At 44.0% G+C, this 18,317-nt stretch overlaps 1 protein-coding gene across 2 annotated transcripts; it reads right to left on the reverse strand.

The window, feature by feature from the left end:
* Positions 1-3,232: 3,232 nt before the first annotated feature.
* On the reverse strand, positions 3,233-17,243 carry CNDP2 (carnosine dipeptidase 2). 2 transcript variants are annotated; one of them, XM_068671353.1, is made up of 12 exons: positions 17,178-17,243; positions 15,064-15,153; positions 14,009-14,152; positions 11,554-11,716; positions 9,958-10,046; positions 8,863-9,063; positions 8,274-8,358; positions 7,582-7,742; positions 5,692-5,856; positions 5,071-5,212; positions 4,320-4,467; positions 3,233-3,927 (listed from the first exon to the last, which is right to left on the reverse strand). In XM_068671353.1, exons 2-12 carry the CDS (start codon positions 15,121-15,123, stop codon positions 3,858-3,860), a joined length of 1,428 nt encoding a protein of 475 aa, XP_068527454.1. In that variant the 5' UTR covers positions 15,124-15,153; positions 17,178-17,243; the 3' UTR covers positions 3,233-3,857. The 2 variants fall into 2 exon arrangements, with proteins under 2 accessions (XP_068527454.1, XP_068527455.1); XM_068671354.1 differs by lacking the exon at positions 17,178-17,243 and adding an exon at positions 16,996-17,020.
* Between the last annotated feature and the right edge of the window lie 1,074 nt (positions 17,244-18,317).

An 18,317-nucleotide genomic window follows, 5' to 3' on the forward strand; every position in this document is an offset into this window, starting at 1 on the left:
GCTTTTTCTGCATTCCCTATTTCTGCAGTAGTTTCACCACGTGGACAAGTGACCGTAAAATGCATATCGTAGATCTCCTTCCATGCTTGGTGTAAGAGAAATGAAAGCACACACCAACTTGACTTGAGAATAGCAACATGCCCCTGACCATGAGATTTCTTGATTTCTAATCAGAAATCAGGCTGTTATCAAACATTAGGCAACAGGGCAGAAGAATGCACCTAGCTCTTCCAGGCCTATAGATATTGTTTGTTGTCAGTCACCTGTTTATGAAGTCACCTTCCCTTCTGCAAGTAATCCTACCAGGTCCCCAGAATTGATTTCCAGGTAACTGTTTCTGCTGACTTAAGTGTTATGCAATTCCATCAAGTTTGTCCGGAAGGAAAACTGAACAAGAAAAGATTATGTTGGGGGAGGAGATGAGGAGAGAGTACAAAGGTGATCCAAGAACTTCCACGTTAGTATTTGAAGTTCAGCGTGGTTTGGCTAAACAGAAAAGCTCACCAATTTAAGACCATGTGGTGTCACCACGACCTCATGTCATTTGGGTCAACAGGCAGTAAGCTGAGCTCCTGTCTTACTGAACCGTAACAGCCAAGTAGTAGATGAGTAAAATCAGGGTGTAAAAACACCTTGAAACAAGAGTAAGCAGTAAGCTAAGCAGGCACATATTGGTACCCCTTATTGGCCCAACCAACTTTCAGACAGATTAGAGAGGTGCATAAACCTACTCATTTGGATAGTTTTGCTACCCTTTTCTTGGAACTAGAAAGCTGGCACATTTCTTCTCAGAAAAATTAGAGACTAATTGGAGATTAACTGCTCACCTTTGTGAAGTTGTTTCAGGCATAACTCTGCCCCCAAACTATAGTGACTGTAGGTAAAGAGCATGAGGAAGGAACTGCAAAACCAACAACGATGTTTTCCAGTACTTACCACCATGAGATACTTAGCACAGTGAAAATGCGCGTGAGCTACATTGGCTAGCCAACATCTGCAGTCGTACTCTGCTCCTGGTGCTACCTCTCCCTGACCAGAAACCAATTTGGCAGTCAAGCCACTTCCCTTGGGAGACTTTTAATGAAAATATATTAAAGGACATTTACACAAGTGTTTGTGTTAAATGTTAACTGGAGCTGATCAACCTTTCAGTACACAGGTAAAAATCGACAGTATAAAGTTGTGTGTGGAAAATACCAAGCATACACCCAGCAGATGGTGCTATGATGTTGTGTTTCACTGATACTCTTTTCCACGTTTAACTATTTCACATTTTATGTAATGTCAAGCTTCTGTCTTCTGTGAATGCTGCTACTGAAACAACTTGGGCTACTAAGAATATAACAAACCCTTTGTACAATGCACAAGCATGCAAAGATGTGGCAAACCAGGTCTCTGCAACAGATAGTTTTCCAGAAGTCTTCAAGAAGCTAATTTTGAAGTAGGTAGCCAGCAGAAGCAAGCAAGTACCACCTGTCCTTTTTGCCTGCACTGTCCGTTCAAGCCACATTCAACTGCTTTTGGGGTGTCTTTAGGCAGTGACAAGAGACAGCAATCCTTACTTTGAGGTAACATACAGGTTCCCAATTTGAAAACCATAAATCTGAACAAACATGAAGTCCCTGTAGTCTCATGAAGGACCCAACATTTTAGCAGCTTACTCAAGTGCTTAAATAGGCCCCTTCATTTTGCTCAGACCAAATCATTTTAATCTTTTCCACAGGAGTCTGGCACTCCCTGCATGATGAAATATTTCTGCTGCCTATCCAATTGGATCAGCTTCCAAGATTCTTCCACAAACCCCTGAAGTTACTTTGCTCTATTGTGGACACTCCTCAGAAGTCTGCCATACTGTGATTACTCAAGGAGCATAGGATCTGGTGCAGTATTTTCAGTGCAGAACTTGAAGAAATTAACTGGTTCTCAAAACAACAGCTACAAGTGACATTAAAACTGCAAGCATGCTTGCTTTCTGAGCTGAGTTCATGACATTAACAACTTTGACTGCCCAAACAAGCGTCTCTACGCATTGAGAAATTAATATTACTGCAGTCCATGAAGTGGATTTTTTTTGTTGTTTTTCAAATTCATAAGGGGGAAAAAAAAGGCCCATCAATTGCCATGAATGTGTCTTCTCAGGTATATCACCCCCTTGAAGGTATGAATTGTCAATTCAGTAACTGAGGAAGCTGCATTAAACACTGACTGCTTGGATTGATTACTCCATATAACATTTTGATCTCCACATATAGGTGACCTTTGAGTATTTAGGCATGCCAGCCTCACGTACAAGCTGCAAGTTATACCAGACTCCTTCCACCATCACTGGCAGGTGAGAACCTAGCAGCCCAGTGTCCATTATTTCCAGAGATGCTTGGTGCTCGCAAGCACTGACATGGCCCTAATGACATGGGTCTCAGCCTGTAAGCTAGCTGCAAGTGCAAGATTTAATGATACGAGGTCTCAGGCCATCAATTTCTATAAAAACCAGAAGCAAGGCAGAAGTTTTACAGTGAGAACTGAAGCTTCCTTTCCGCCCCAACAGCCATCCACAATTAAGGCTCCAGATTGAGCAACAATAAAAACCAGGTAGACAGGACATTCCTGCCCTCTGTCCCCTAGGGAGGAAGCAGCAGATGCTGCTCTATTTAGCAGTATACAGGACTACAGGCCTGCGCCATGCTCTTAGGCAATTCCCAGAGCAAAGCACCAGCACTTAAAATAGTCGCTTAGCTTAGCCTGCTAACACTGGTCAGGGAGTTGAAGAAGTGAGCCTAATCCAGTTCAGATCAGCACACATAAGAGTTGGTTTTGACATAACACCAGAAGTCTTGGAGAATGTTTCCCAAAGACACCTTGAAGCTGGATGTCAGTCAGTAGTTGCAATGAGTGATGCTCCTCTCTCCACTTCTGCCTACAAATCCCACCCACCCTATTTCACTATCACTTTCACTATCACTTGTGTTAGCATGATGTCCTGGCTTACAGAGCCCAAACTGAACACTTCTCTCTCAGTTGAGCAGGATTCTGCAAAATCAGCTTCAAGTCCACAAGCTGTTACAGAAGCAAGGCCTAGAAGTAATTTGGAATAAAAGCTTTGTTTCCCAGGAAGTCTGTGTAGCCATGTTGTCCATCGACTTCTACAGAGATTGGAGGAGCTCCTCCTAAGTTACTTGAAATTGTTTACTTTTCCTCCCAAGTCATTACTTAAACATTAGAAACAAAGAGCCAATTGCTAGAGCATGATTTATTGTCCTTTTTAGGGAGTACAAAGGCAGCTTTACAAAAAACAGCCAGTGGTCATTACCCCAGTGAATTCTGTTATAACCTAATTCACTGTAAATCAAAACCTGCAGGCAGGTATAAACTGTAAGAGCCAAACCGCTCTCCCAAATCACTCAGAAGCCTCACTAGCACTTGAACACATTCCAGTACAGCCCCATGATCTATCACTTTGACTGTTTCCAGGACCTATCCTGGAATAAGAACCTTAAACTTTACTGACAGTTGTGCAACTGATGTGGCTGCTTAAGCAGCTGAGAGCAAACCATTCCTCCTGCTTTTACAGGAAGATCAGATGAGTACAGCAAACCACATCTTTGAAGTGATACTGAGGGGACAGACAAAGATGCAGTTCAGGACTACTGGCCAGACCAAGAGTAGTTTGTGTCATTTGAAGCATTTAAAGAATTATTTTTGGTATAGTGTTCTTTGTTTCTCAAGCGGGACCACATGCTTCCCTCTTCCCCAAAGCAGTGGAGTGTTGGTAGAGAAGGGAAGCCGTGTAAGAATTGACAGTTGATGCTGTTTCTTAAGAAAATTCAGACTTCTGATTCACAAACCAGAGGGCATCCAACTTAGTCCTTCAACTGGGAAACTTCGTAGAGGTATGCACCAAGCATCTTCACCCCCTGGATGTAGTTGTACCTGTAGGGAAGATAATTCCATTAGCATGTCTTACTCTGAGCTGTTTCACTAGTAGCTGTACACTTTGCAGTATCTGTGCTATGCAGCCAATAGATGCTACAGGAACCGCTGCTGCAGGACAGAGATGCCACCCTCGGGGAAGCAGAAAGAAGTCCAACTTTGACAGCAAAGTACAAAAGCATTCTAGTTTCAAATGTGCGTGATCAGAAGTGGTAGTAAGGTCAAGATTCAGCTACAGACCAGTTACCACAACCACCCATTCAGTCATCCTCTGATGAGAAGTTGCACTTTGCCTTCCAACAACTCAAAGAGCCCAGTCCTCCTTGATCTGTTCCATAACACATACTAAGACCCACAGTACAACTCAGTCTGTCACAGATAAATATTCTTACCTATTTAGCTTCTCATTTTGAGAGTGTGCACCATCATCTGCAGCTCCAACAGGAAGCAGCATGACATTCTTGCCTGTTGCTTCTTGAAAAGTAAGGGTAACGGGAATGCTTCCTCCCTCCCTTGTCAGGTCTGGATCAACTCCAAAAACTAAAACAAGGAGGTACTCCAGTCAGTTTGGGGTTGTATTTGTTTATCTAACAAATTCTTACTGCTGCTTAAGCAATCAGGTACCAAACATTTGTGTATGGTGCTGGCCAACCAAGCAGCTCTTAATTAGCCACATGGCAAAGATCACAGAATTGTGGAATTTCACCCCAGAAATTGTGTTGGAGTATTAGCAGAGTTTAGTTCAAGCAGATAACGCTACCCAAAAGGCAGCTGTACTCCAAGAGAAGTTAGATTTGCTCTAGTTCACCTATTACAACTGCTTAAGATGCTAGAATGCCTAAGCTTTAAGGTCTTTGACTATGGAAATAATCCCAACTACTGACAATTTCATCCTTATACAAAAGCAACACTATACCAAAAGGCTTGTACAGTAGGGATGAGCTTGATAGTAACTTTTCTTCTATCCTGCACCTCCGAATTGAGTTTAAGTACTGCAACTGAAATACTTTGTTACTTAGCAAGCCAAATCTACTACCTACAAGCAGGCAACCATAAACATTCTGCAAACATGACTTCCTCAGTGCTCCTCTGAAGCAAGAGCTCTTTAGTCCCCCCCCAATACCAAGTGGAAAACCCACTGACCTGTCTTCATGGCCCTCCTGCCAGCCATGTAGTGTGGGTGGTCGAAGTCAGACACCCAGGGTTTCCCACCATGGCCTAAGTACACTTTGAATTTGTTGGGGCTCTGCAGCTCTGCAAACTTTTTGTTCAGGTAGTCTTCAACCTATAGGAAAGATTGAGAAGTCTTTCTGTTATTCACATGAGCACTGGTGAAGACAGTATACTAAAGGCATATAAGGAACTTGCAGGTCACTACTGCTGAACAGATACAGAAAAGCTATTGCTATTTCATATTATTACTATGTAGCTCTGTGGTCAGAACCTCCTTCAGGCAAGTAATAGCATTACTGTAGAACAGTCAGCCATTATGTCAAACTCTTACACTTTGGAATATGCTCTGGTGGCAATGCAAGTGCCCTGCAGTTAAATCAGCTTTCATTCCTGAGCTGTCTTCAAGTTAGAAGAGAGAAACTGAAGATCAAGACCACTATACCAACTCCCACAGTATCTGAGCTCAGGTGCAGAACATGGAAGACTGTAGCAAAGTAAACAGAACTGCTTCAGAAATCAGGAAATTTCTCCCAGACACAGAGAAAGGAAGTCTAGAGACTGCTGCTTTGAGAACAAAGCGTCTCAACATACATGCTTTGTGACTTCTTCAGGAGTCATGTTTGGCACAAGCCTGATTGAGAACTTGCCAATCACTTTCCTAGGAATCACAGTCTTTGCTCCAGAGGCTGAGAAGGCTCCTTCAATTCCATGGAGAGACAAGGAAGGGTACCTCCACCTGTGCATTAGGATGTCTCTCTGCAGAAAAAGCAAAGATGCAAGGTTACATCAGATTTCACAGAACTCCCATAAAGTAAATTCCTTCAATCTATTAAAGACTTGCAAGTAGCAGTGCTTTCTCACATGGACAGATGCACCTCGATCATGATCACTCAGTTAAACAGAAGCCATTACTCCCACCATGCACACATTGATGCAACAGCTGGCTTCAACACCTTCAGAGATTTTTCAGTAGCCCTAATTTTGCTTTCTCCCACTTCTATGGAACTTACAGGACAGTCAGTCTGCTTCTGATAAGGACAGAAATACCACTTTAAGATGCTCAAGAACTATAGAAAACATCTCTGGCTCAAGTCAGGCAGGTACCTTCATTCACATTCTTATGGATCACAAATTTTGTAAGTCTCCCCGCTGCAGACTGAGACATACTGGGCTCCTTTCAGCTATCCATATTGTCTACATTAAACCAACAGAACTCTGGTTTCATTGACTACCATCACTGGGCCCTTTCAGATACACATTTCCAGTACAACCTGCTTCTAATCTCCATTCAAGCAGAACCATCACTGCCCAAAATCTTCTCACCTGGAGATTACAGCCTTCTTGTATCTCCCCTTAGTCCCTAGTCATCTATTGCATGCATAAAGCTTAAAACTCTGCAAACCAACTCAGGATTTCAGTCTAGCTGAAACTGAACAGCTTTAGTGCAGTATCTGAAGTGACAAGCATCTTGCCAGCTCCTCCTTACACATTATATTTCATCCATTACTTTATAGGACAAGGCTAAACAAGGAAGCCTGTGCGCTCTCAGTTGATGTAAACCTGAGCATGCAGAGACAAGACCGAGCATATAAAACTGTTACTTAGGGCTGCTTGAGTTGAGCCTGAAGTCCTCTCCTGACAGTACCGTGACAGGAGACAGACCTGCACATGTAAACTTGGCCTTTACAACACTTTTAGCATTTTATGATAGACGCATTTACATCTATGGCTTATCTCTTTAAGATCAAAGGTGTATGTATTGCACACTAGACTCAATGCAGTTAAAAGCATTTATTTGGACAGCTCACAGGATGGCTGTTCGAGAAGTACAGACAAGCATTTAGCAAACTTGAGCCTGGACAAAGATTTGGGCAGCTACCTAGTTCATGCCTAAAGACAATCTTTGCTCGCCAGGTCTAGGAAGACATTCTGTATGTCAACCTTAAGTTCACAGCCACCCTGTTTTCTCACCTTATGAGAAGTCCTATCTACAAACAACTAGATTGCTGATAACCCACTGCACTTCCCACACAGATGCAGGAAGTCAGATGGTTTGTGTACACGCAGTATCTGACCTCTGGAAGTTTCTCCTGTGTTAGCTGTTTTTATCAAGTCTTAAGAGAACAGCACTAGATAAGGAGAGTTCTGTACAGATTTGGAATGTTCCTTATGCATAGCAAAGAACAACTAAGGAGCAGCTTTAAAGCTGCCTAGGCAGCTAGCCTAAAATACAGGATAACTACACAAAGCTTCCAAGAATACAACACTCTGCAGAGGAACTGCTAGCATGATGTAGTCAGCTGTGCAGTATCAGAAATTACCTTCAAGGCAATCTCATGATTTTTAAAGACATCACATGAATTCTCTGCCTACCAAATTACTTGGTAACTACACAAGTACCCACAGAGATTTGCTTGTCTTCTACTAATCCAGAAGTCTGAACAGACACAGCTAACCAGCACAAACAGGAATACAGAATACCTTTGTATCATGCAGCAGTTTTGTTGCTCCTACATCTTTTGCATATTCTCCCAGGTCAAAATCTATCTTCTCATATAGTGCCAGCTCCTCATCAGTAACAGATGCCACTGCTTCATTAATGCCTGGGATGAGGATTTTTCCTTTCTTGTCTATAAGAGAACCTGTAAAAAAAAAAAAAAAGCACTTAGGATCAGCATTCAACCAGAAAAGATGTCATTACAGGGCGCATTTTTATGGGTGGTAGGAGTTAGTTTTCTGAAAAAATCTACAGACTTAATAAGAATGGCCTCCACCTTCCAGAGCTTGTTCCACTAAAAGCATGGAAGGCACTCATGAAGTTTGCAGCTATCCAGAAATCTGCACTGCCTTGCACCTGGACTCTACTGCTACATGTTTAGCTGGCTGTTTGAAGGCAGGACTGCCCAAGGAGTTTGATGTGGCATATGTAGAAGAGTTTGCAGGAGAAATGATTTAATTAACATTCAAGTTTCCAACAAGATTTTAGGAGAAGCTAGGTAAGACCTTCCTCATATTCCTCTATTTAAGGGATCTGCCTGTTTTAGGCATACCTGGCAAACAGCTTCACTGGCTCTGCTAGCATACACAGTCCTAAGGAACTCCTCAGTGTTCACTCATGCTTTAATGGGTCTTACTCCCACTTCAGATGCATTCAGTGAAACCTGCTTTCTTACCCATTAGAGCAATGAGATCTGTCATGGCCTCATGCACTGAACCACCATAAACTCCAGAGTGAAGATCCTTGTCACTGCATTCAACCTGGTCAGAAACGAAATTCAGGTGAATCTTACCATGGACACACCAACAATTGCACAGAGAAGATAATCTTAGCTTTTTGCTGGGTGTATTTCAAGAATGCATCTGGTTTTGAATCCAGACCCAGACCACTCAGTTGTATGTTAAAGCATGTGCTTTTTATTGCTCTGAAGTGTAAGCCCTTAGTACACTAACTGTTCCAACCCTAGAGACTGTGGTGACTTCTTCCTCCACTCATAGAATTACTTGAATCAAGATATCAATGCAATGAGATAATCATCCAGTGAAGCTGCTGGATAGCTGAAAGACAGCCCTTCTTCCCAACTATCACACAGGATAGTAAAAGGAAGATATTTATAGAATTACAGCAGAATCTGTTCTACTCCATCAATTCTACCTTTTCTGAAGAAAAGCTATTGGCTTGGATAACCCAGAGCTATCACTCATCTTCTTTAATAGAAAACTTGGCTCAGTAATACTCTTTTGGCAGTATATTTCAGAACTCACCTCTATGAAGTAGTAGCAGATACCCCTCAAGCCATAGGTGATACAAGGCTTTTTCTTGCCTAGCCAGTAGTTGTCAGAAATGCAAACGTAATCAACATCTTTGAAGAAAGTGTCTCGCTGAGCAAAAATCAATTCGTCAAGGCCTTCTGATCCCGATTCCTCCATACCCTCTAGGCAGAACTTAACATTTACTGGAAAATCCTTTGAAAATGAAAAGGCACAGATTAAGTATGTGAAAACATCTGATTCCTTCAGTCATCAGTAATTCTGATCTGTGATGTACAAAGCAAAACAGAGATAACTCAGTTCCGTGATGGTGGAATCTGGTAATTATATCCAAAATAAGTTTAAGTGCAGACTTTGCTTAAATTAAGGACACTTAAGCCACTCTTTATTTGATGGTATTCAAGTTCTTCAAAAGAGTTTTAAATAAGCTCTAGAACAACTGGTTCCCAATCCTCTTAACTGCAGAAAGCCTTCGGAGATCAGTTGCCAAAGGTAAGTCACAAGGCTAGAAACTCTAATATTAACCACAGAAACTGCATGCCACAGGAGGAATACCTCGTCTGACCAGTTTACCATATTTGATGCCTGTGCAGCACTTGAGAATTGTTAATCCTTTACCCAAGAGCAACTGGTCTTACAAGATGCTTAGGGTATCTGCTTTATTTCTGATTGCACTTTTTCTTTAACAGACACAGCAAAGATCCCAGGTTAGTGTTGCCAAGTTAATCTCTCCTCAAAATTCAGTGGCAGTGAGACATTAAGCTTTGCTGAAGGCCAAGCTAGTTATGACATCCTTACATGAAAGAGCACATTTGATTATTACTCCTGCTCCATATGTGTTTTCCTTTCTACATATTTAATTAAAGCAAAAACATTTTAAGTACAATCCAAGCATCTACAAGACCAGCTTGCCAGAAGGACAACTCAACCCTTCCAGGAAGTCAGGGAATTTACATGAGTGTTGCATCATTCCTCCAGTCAGCTGAATAAGCAGTCTTGCTGCAAGGCTTTGTGGCTCGGATAACATTTATTGCTAGACTCAGCTGTATGTAAAAAAAAAAAAAAACAGAATATATACTGGGCACACACCTGGTTCGTTTGTTGATAAGCCTCCAAGGCATTCAGCCAGGCAAGCACTGGACCTTTGTCATCTGTTGATCCTCTTCCATACAGCTTCCCTGCAGAAATCAGAGATAAATTAACCAGTATGAAGAAAAATGAGGATGAAGTTGGTCATTCCTCACCTGCAGAAGAAAACATCCTTTTGCATAAGTTTAGCCCTGCTTATACTAACTTTCATAACAGATTCCTCTGAGGTAGCAGTTTCCCATCCCATTTCACACACTGGTGCAGTGGGATAGGTAGAGGACTGCTGTAGTTCTCCCACAAAGCTACCCACCTCCTCCCTGAGCTGCCCTCTGCATAGAACAAAGGCCTAAAAGAGATGAAACTGCCTTGGGCTAAGCCATTCCTATGCCCTCTACAGTAATTACATTTTCTACAAACATGTTGGTAAAGGTATAGAAACAAGGCATGTCTTTTTAAGAGGTCTATTCCATATTGCTTCAATTCTCTAATTCTTTATTTTGAGAATAAGGCTTCAGAAGCTAGTGACTAATCACTTCTCTGCAACCCAGGAAGGACTTCAGCAGCCAAAGACAAGTTTTACAGGCTGTGGGGAAGTCCCAGGAAACATAGCACATGGGATCATGGCAGAGGCAAATATTGTTGCCATAATTCATTAGAGCTGGGACTATGAGCCCTGTGTGGGAGATGTAACCGCAGTGCCAGAGCACATGGAGCCTGCAGGGTAAGCAGCAATTGGCAGATCCACCTCCTGCACTGCCAGGCTGCATAGATAAGCCACAGCCTGAGGCAAGCCTGGCTCTTGCTATCAGAGGAGATAATCTGACTTTGTGACTTGGACTCTGCTACGTGTGACCAAGTGCCCTGCTAGAAACACTAGTTACCACAGATACCTCTTCTTGGCAATGATTAACGCTTACACAACAAGAATGGTTAATGTCCTTCTGTTTGTATGACCTTTGGGTCTCAGCATAGAACAAATGAAACAAAGAATGGGCTGTTGGTAGCACCAGCTTTAAACCAGCTTTTGAAAAGTTTGTCTCCTCTTGGCTACATGCTATTTCAACAGGAGCTACTGCTTGATTTCTTTATCCCCACTACAGGAGACAAACACTCCTCTGGGCACTAGCTGTGACTTCTGCGTACTCCTTGTAGCACAGTACACAAACACAAGGCAACCCATGGAGGCTGCTGTACCACTCCTGCCTCCAGACATAAGGAAGCAGCATTGAGCTCCTGACCCCTGCGGTGGTCAGAAATCCCAGCCTGAAATGACCTCACAGGCCACAAGTTTTGAAATGTACAAAAACACAACTCTCGAAAGCTTTCTGGCAACATGGAGGGCAGTAAGATTTGTTGTAGCTATAAGAGAGCATGCAAGCGCAGCCTAGAACATCAGGGGAAAAAAACACAAGCGCTAAGGGCAGCTAAGATTTTATGTCTCTATTGTTTACCATTTTCCACTGCATCTTTTCTCACTAATTGCTCACTTCTGATCTTATTCTCCTTTGACATTTCTTTCCAGGGTATGACTTTAGACAGTTAAACACTACACATGCTTAAGAAGTGCTCCATTTCAGAAAGGTCCACAGCTCTCACCATCTCTTTCTACCAGCGTGAAGGGCTCACTATCCCAGCCATCCTCCAGTGTCGCTGGCTGGACATCCAGGTGGCCATATACACACACGGTTTTCTTGTGTGGATCGGAGCCAAGCGTTCCCAGAACAATTGGAGGCAGAGGGATCTCTGATCCATCAGGCAGCTAGAAGTAGAAGGCAGGAGTTTTTAATGCAAACATGGAATGTCAGTGGCACATTTTTATCAAATGAATACTTAAATGTTATGCCTATAAGCTCATAACCTCTGCAGACAGCTAAACAAAACTAAGCTACTTAAACTGACTGCCAGAAGCAGGATGTGCCAGTGAAGGTGTTACAGAACCATGTCAGAAAAAGTTTCTTGACCATTCCCCTAACAGTCACTGTTTCCAAGCCACTCAGCACACCTCCTTTTAACCACCCCCACACCAGATTTTAGCAGAGCAAGCTGTCTGCATGCCAAACTGCCATATCTAACACTTACCTAAGCACTGCACTTTCATCCTGTCTACATTACAACTCTCAACAAAAAACTTCCTGACAGTGGTATTGCTGAGGACAACAAGTACCTAAACTCAAAGTCTGTGCAACAGCTGTATTTCTCTGCCTGCAGCTGAGCAATTGGCAGGGTACTGCCGATGAACTTAGTTCAAGAGTTCAAAAACTGGATTTAGCTTAGTTCTTTGGAGTACCCCATGAGCAGTTATCCCCTGCTGGTCTCAGTCAGCATATATTCCATTTTGATGAACACATGCCTAGAGACTGTTCAGCAGATTAAAATCAGAATCAGCTTTGACTTTTGGGCTCCAAGTTCAGATTTTTATCAGTGGGTTACACGATCTTTGCCCAGCTGCAGCTTTAAGTCATTAAAGCAATATTGCCAGAATTTACAGCTACACTGATCAGTACTCAGTACAAACTGCTGCACAGCAGTAAACTAATTGTGATCAGGCAAGTCAGCCTGTTGTTTTACTTTGCTTTTCATTAACATGGCAGCAACAGTTCTTTCCCAGCAAAAAGTTACACTGATGAAAGGAATGAGATTGACTTGGTGAACTGAAACACTCATGACATGATATTAGCCTGTAGGTAATAGAGCTAGAATTATCCTACGGATTCTCAAGAGCTTTCTCCCCTCAAGAGGAGACATGAGATGAACTGTTGTCCTGCCAGAAAGTGTATTCCAGTTGCCAAATGCAAGAACTGCTCAGAGGATCCTGATATACTTAGATCTCCCCCAGCAATCGTTTGCACCAATTACAATAACCATCTTCCAAAACTTGCAAGTGCTCCCGATGCCTTTTGAATATCACTGTCCAAATGCTAGTCTAACAGCTCTGGTGTGGGTCATTCTGTGAAATAGTGACTGGGCACTTGAAGAGAGGGCCCAGGAGAGCAGATGGTTTCTTTGGATGAAGCTCTCTCCTGATCACATTTCTCAGGTGAAGAGAAGCAATCCAGACAGCCAAAAATAAGGAAGGGATTCACCTACAAAGTATCTGTCTCTCACTGGTAAGGAAGGAGCGCAATCTTTTGCTAAATGTAACAGCCTTCTGGAAGAGCTGCCTAGAAGTCTTTTAGACCTGAAACTTCAGTCAACATCTTCACAGCCTACAGGTCTAAGGGCCAACACCAGCCTACTGTTAAGAATGTTTGACATGCAGGTACTGTTCCTGCTTGGTCAGAAAGGTGCTAAATATATTTAACATGCAATCCAACACAATGACAGAATTGATATGGATCCCAAGGCTTACTATAAACTGCAAAGGTCTTAACAGGAGGCTCAGCCTGTGTGGCTGGAAGGATTATCCCACACCAAGAGGCCTTTCTAGGTTCCACAGGACCCTTGTGTGGTGATCTTGACCAGAAGATCATCACACCTCCACGAATTAATGATCCATACAATACTTAGCTTGAGTCCACCCAAGCCTGTGCTGTAATATGCGGCTTGGCCTTCAGGCCTGCCTCATGCTGTGCACATCCCTCAGCTGCAGGATAAATTTAGCCAGCTGATTGCAGCTTGCAAGGCAGTTCCCATCTGGCACTGGCAATTACACCACCTGCATGTCCTTGTCTTTATCTAAAAGTACAGCAAGAAGTTCTCATTTGAACATCCCTTTTGTTTGACACTGAAATCAATGAACAGTTGTTTTTTTTAAATTATAGAATTTTCAAAACAAACCAAAATAGGCAACATTTCCATGGAGAGAATCTGCACAGCTAATTGGATGCCTGTTAGATGCTGCACAGTTTGGGTTCCCAGCATCTGAAGGGACAGACAATACTACCCTCCTTCATTGGAGTAGTAGCTCTAAAATAACATTTTAAATAATCCTTTACAGAGTCTGAGTGCCTTTCCTACTGGGATCATCAGAAACCAGCACACCTCCTGGTGCAAACCCACCTTGTCTTTTGAACAGACTTTGTGCTAAGCTGCTGTGGGGATGCTCACCTACCTTTTGTTTCCCAATATCCATAAGTTGGGTTGTGCCTCCCAGTCGCTCAATATCCTTTGCAGCGACCTCCATCATGCGTTTGATTTCACCCCTTTTCTCTGGCCATGCTGACACACTCTGGATTGCCACCCAGTCAGCCAGCCGCTGTGGAAAGATGGAAAAGGTACAGGTTTTACTACATGTCATTTATGGCACAGGACACACAATAAATACAAAAATCCAACTAAGATTTTAGCAGAACTTAAACTTGAGACAAACCAGCTTTGTCCTCTCCTCAAAGTAGTACTCTAATACTCAAAATCTCTCTGAAGTTTCACTTTCCTACAGCTGCCCTCCTGCCCCACCAGTGTATTGCAGCCTGCAGATACAGAAGTTAGACTTAAAAGAGTTTGGCAGCATATTTGGCTTCTCCAGTTGTGATTCTTTAGGCATCCCAAACCAGCTAATGTCTACCAGGCTTCTCAGGCCACCTGAGCTCTTTCCCATGTGACATCAGGGGAATTGTGTGGTAGTTAGGCACTTGGCATATTTCTTGTCTGGTAGGTGACAGTGCTGTACAGCTGATTCCTTTACAGATTTGGGTGAAGGGGACTGCAAACAATGTACAATTTAATTGTAGGTTAAATGCCGAAGTGCAGAATTTAACCTTCCCCTCTGTCCCTCAACATGAGGAGTTTAATTTGAAAAAGCCTTATTCCAGCCTTCTGTATACCTTTCCTCTCCCTTCTCAAAAGGGAAGGATCTAGTCTGGCATTCAGGAGCTACTGGTGTCAGATATTTCTTACCTTTAAGTCAGTCACTGATTGCACTATACATTAACAGAGCATTTCCTAATAAATCTGTGGAAACTGAAGTTTTTGAACAGAACTAAGCCTTAAACAGTTTTCTGTTTTGACCCAAGCCAGCCATACCCTTTGTCTGATCCCCTTTCCCCACTGCTACTTTATTATAAAGATTACACCGGTGTAACTCAACAAGCTTGAAGCTGATCAACTGCCAACTTTTAACATCCCACAACTGTCTGTACCACAGGACAATAGTGAAAGAAAACTTACCTTAACATAGAGGTCTTGGTGATCATCGATGTATTTAAAGAGGGTGTCAAGAGCAGACATCTTCTGAGCAGAATGCTCTTGCTGCAAGTTCTGTGACAGAAAAATAAGTTAGCCTTCAGAAGTTTAAGCAGCAGTCAGCAATGAAGCAGCTGCAGAAGACTTTCACCTTTTAATTGCTAACACCACACACCAGGCTAAGTGAATATAAAACTTGAGGCCACACCCTCCTTGGAAATCTGAGTGAAGTGACTAAAAAGCAAATCCTGCCTCAACAGCACTGCTTCTGCCCCCTCCCCAAACTAACTCTGGAAGCAGCAACTGAGCAAGCTGGCCTGTAGAGATATTTTGTGACTTCATTGCAGGAGTACAGAATGTTACTCAAGTGAAATACCCTGAAGTTGCATGTTATGGTACGAGTTGAACTGGTGGTGTGCCATAGCTTGACTACTAATAGCTAGGCCCAAGTACAACATTTTTGCTTGACCTCCTGTGCAGAGCACTAAACACAGGCAGTTTAAGAACTGTTTTACTCACCCTTGAAGTCCTAAGCTGCCACTCAGCTTTCCAAAGGAGGTCAAGAGTAAAGACACAGGAACAGAAACCACCCCCAGCAAGTGGTCAGTGCCTAGCTCAGCACTACCACTTCCTTGTTCTGTTTTTTAGTTTCAGCTGAAGCTCACGTGAGAAAATCCAAGTTAGAACTAAAGCTACAGCACCTCCCCCAAGTCTGGAAAAAATGAGTTTTACAAGCAAGCCCCTGGTCCATAAGCAGATCTCCAGCACTTGTGTACTTCACTGAACAAGTGTGCTCAGCAGCACCAGCTGCTACAGGTCAGGAGTTTGTTCAGTCAGCTTCATGCCACAGCCTTTAAGCCTTTCTACTTCCACACAGAAGTCACAAGGCAAGTCTGATGTTGTTAGAACATTTCACTGTTTGTCTTTGGATTTCTGGAACAGCTGACTACTCACGCGTGGCTGAAATGAATGCCACCAAGCTGACCCATACAGCATACTACAATGAAAGCACATTCTACTGTCCCAAATCTGTGAGACTTACAGAATGCATTTGCTGTCAAACAGGACTGTATTTACACAGACCAATGATGTGCTTTTACTCACTGGAGATGGCTTCTATTTTGTCTTGCCACACACAATTTACAGTATAAACACTGAGTTTTAGGCACCAATTAAAATCAAATCCCTTCCTTTTCAAGGAACACTAAATTGAAGAAACTGAACTGCTGGACCACTCAAGCAGTCTTTTTGAATAGCCATGAATGGGTTCAGGCATGAGAAAAACAATGCCTTTAACAGGACTATATAGACACTGCGAGGGTAAAGCAATACTTCTTCCTGAAGCCTAAAGAAGCCATCATCCTCACATGCAGCTGAAGCTCAGGCAAGATTCAGAGAAAGCAGCACACAGGCACCATTGCTGTACCTGACCCTCTAACTTTGCTGACCAGTTTCTATAGCAGCATCAGGACTCTAGCTTCACAGCAGACATCAAACACAAGCTATTATACAGGCTGTCCAAACAAGAACCAAGCTACTTATTGACTTGGGGACTACTTTAAGCATCACCTTAAATGCAATTAAATGCTCCTAACAATTCAAAGGGGCACTGAATCATTGAAGTCAGTTAAGCTGTGGCAGAGGCCTGCCCCAGAAAGCTATGAACATGGGAAGGCAGACACAGCTCACTGCACAGCACAGGGCCGGGATGTAAGCTCCCCTGCCACCCTTTTAAAAATTTGCGTTAGCACCTTCTGCTAGCTCCTTGGACCAGCCAGCACCCTTCCCACCCGCACGGAGGGCGCTCCGCACTTCAATTTCCCCCAGCACACCCCAACCTTTGCCTCACGCAGCAACACAACGCAGCGGTGCCGCAGGCCCTGGCTGCACGGGGACAGCTTCGCCCCCCCCCCTTACCCGCAGGCAGGGCCAGCGCCGCAGCCGACCGCCTCTGCCCGGCCTGCAGCCAGACCTGCGGCCCTCACCGCTCCCTCCGCAGCCCCCGGCAGCAGCGGCACAGGCTCCGGTGCGAGACGCGGGGACGCGGCCGGGCAGGCCCCGGGCCACGCCTCCCACCCCGCCCCCCAGCCCCCACTCACCGCCTCTCCGCGCCCCGGCTCCTTGTGGCCGTCGCGCCGGCTGCGGCGCCTTAAATACCCCCAGAGGCCCCCGCGCGCGCGGGCGGTAGCCAATGGGCGGGCGAGGAGCGGGAGGCTCGAGGTCTGGGGGCGGGGCCTGCCGCTGGAGGTGGGCGGGGTTTGCCGCAGAAAGTGGGCGGGGCTTGAAGCGGGAGGGGGCGGGGCCTAGGCACCATATAAAGGGCGGGCTGGGGCTGAGGGGTGGTAGGGGCAGGGGGAATGGCCCCAGGGTGTGCCAGGGGAGGGTCAGGGGGAAATGAGGAGGCATTGATGCTCAGAAAGAGCTGTCAGGTGCTGGGACGGGCTGCCCAGGGAGGTGGTGGAGTCACCGTCCCTGGGGGTGTCCAAGGAAAGGTTGGGCATGGTGCTTGGGGACGTGGTTAGTGGGTGATATTGGTGGTAGAGGGGTGGTTGGAGGTCTTTTCCAACCTTTATGATGCTACAGTAAAAAAAATAAATAATAATAAATATATATATTGACAAAATATGAGAATAATGTGTGAAGAAATTCGGGAGGTCTTGGCCAGAGCCCGTGTGGATGATTGAATTATTCAATCACTTTGAGTTACTGAATTATTCCTGGCATTATTAATGCCAAGAGTGTCCTTAGGAGCTCCTTAAATTTGTGATTGAGATGGATTAGGCAGATTTAGGTATGGTTTAAGTGGATTAGATAGGGAAAGCTTAATGTAGATGTGTGAAATGCAGAGGTGAAATAAGAGCACCTAGTGAAGAGGTTTCTTAGCTTCTAGCAAAGGGAGAAAGGCATAAGGTCATTTGAGCAGCAGGGAGAGAAAAGCTCAGGTAAGACAAGGCTTGCTGTTAGTCCGCACCTAGCCTGAATGAAGCAAGGCACTGAAAGATGGGAGCTGCTGAAGCTGCTTCTGCTCATGAGTAATTGAATAGCTCTGAAACATATAGCTGCTAACCACCGATGGACATAATCATTTGGTAACTAATGTTATTTTATAGACATTCTTAAGAGTGCGGTAGAAAGAGTAGCTGGCCTAAGGCTGCAGTAAAATATTTGCTACCTGAGCTACTGAAAGAGGCTCACCGCTCCTTCAAACCTGCTGGGTAGTGTGAATCTCAGTGCCACAA

The sequence above is a fragment of the Anas acuta genome, chromosome 2 (assembly GCF_963932015.1).
Source record: "Anas acuta chromosome 2, bAnaAcu1.1, whole genome shotgun sequence".
In the NCBI taxonomy this organism is placed as follows: Eukaryota; Metazoa; Chordata; class Aves; order Anseriformes; family Anatidae; genus Anas; species Anas acuta.

Coding starts and splice junctions, on each gene's coding strand:
- CNDP2 (XM_068671353.1), bottom strand. CDS start 15,123: ATGTCTGCTCTTGACACCCTCTTTAAATACATCGATGATCACCAAGAC. Junction 9,064..9,957: donor CTTATCAACAAACGAACCAG/GTGTGTGCCCAG, acceptor TCATTTTCAAAG/GATTTTCCAGTAAATGTTAA. Junction 4,468..5,070: donor CAGGAGGGCCATGAAGACAG/GTCAGTGGGTTT, acceptor TCCTTGTTTTAG/TTTTTGGAGTTGATCCAGAC.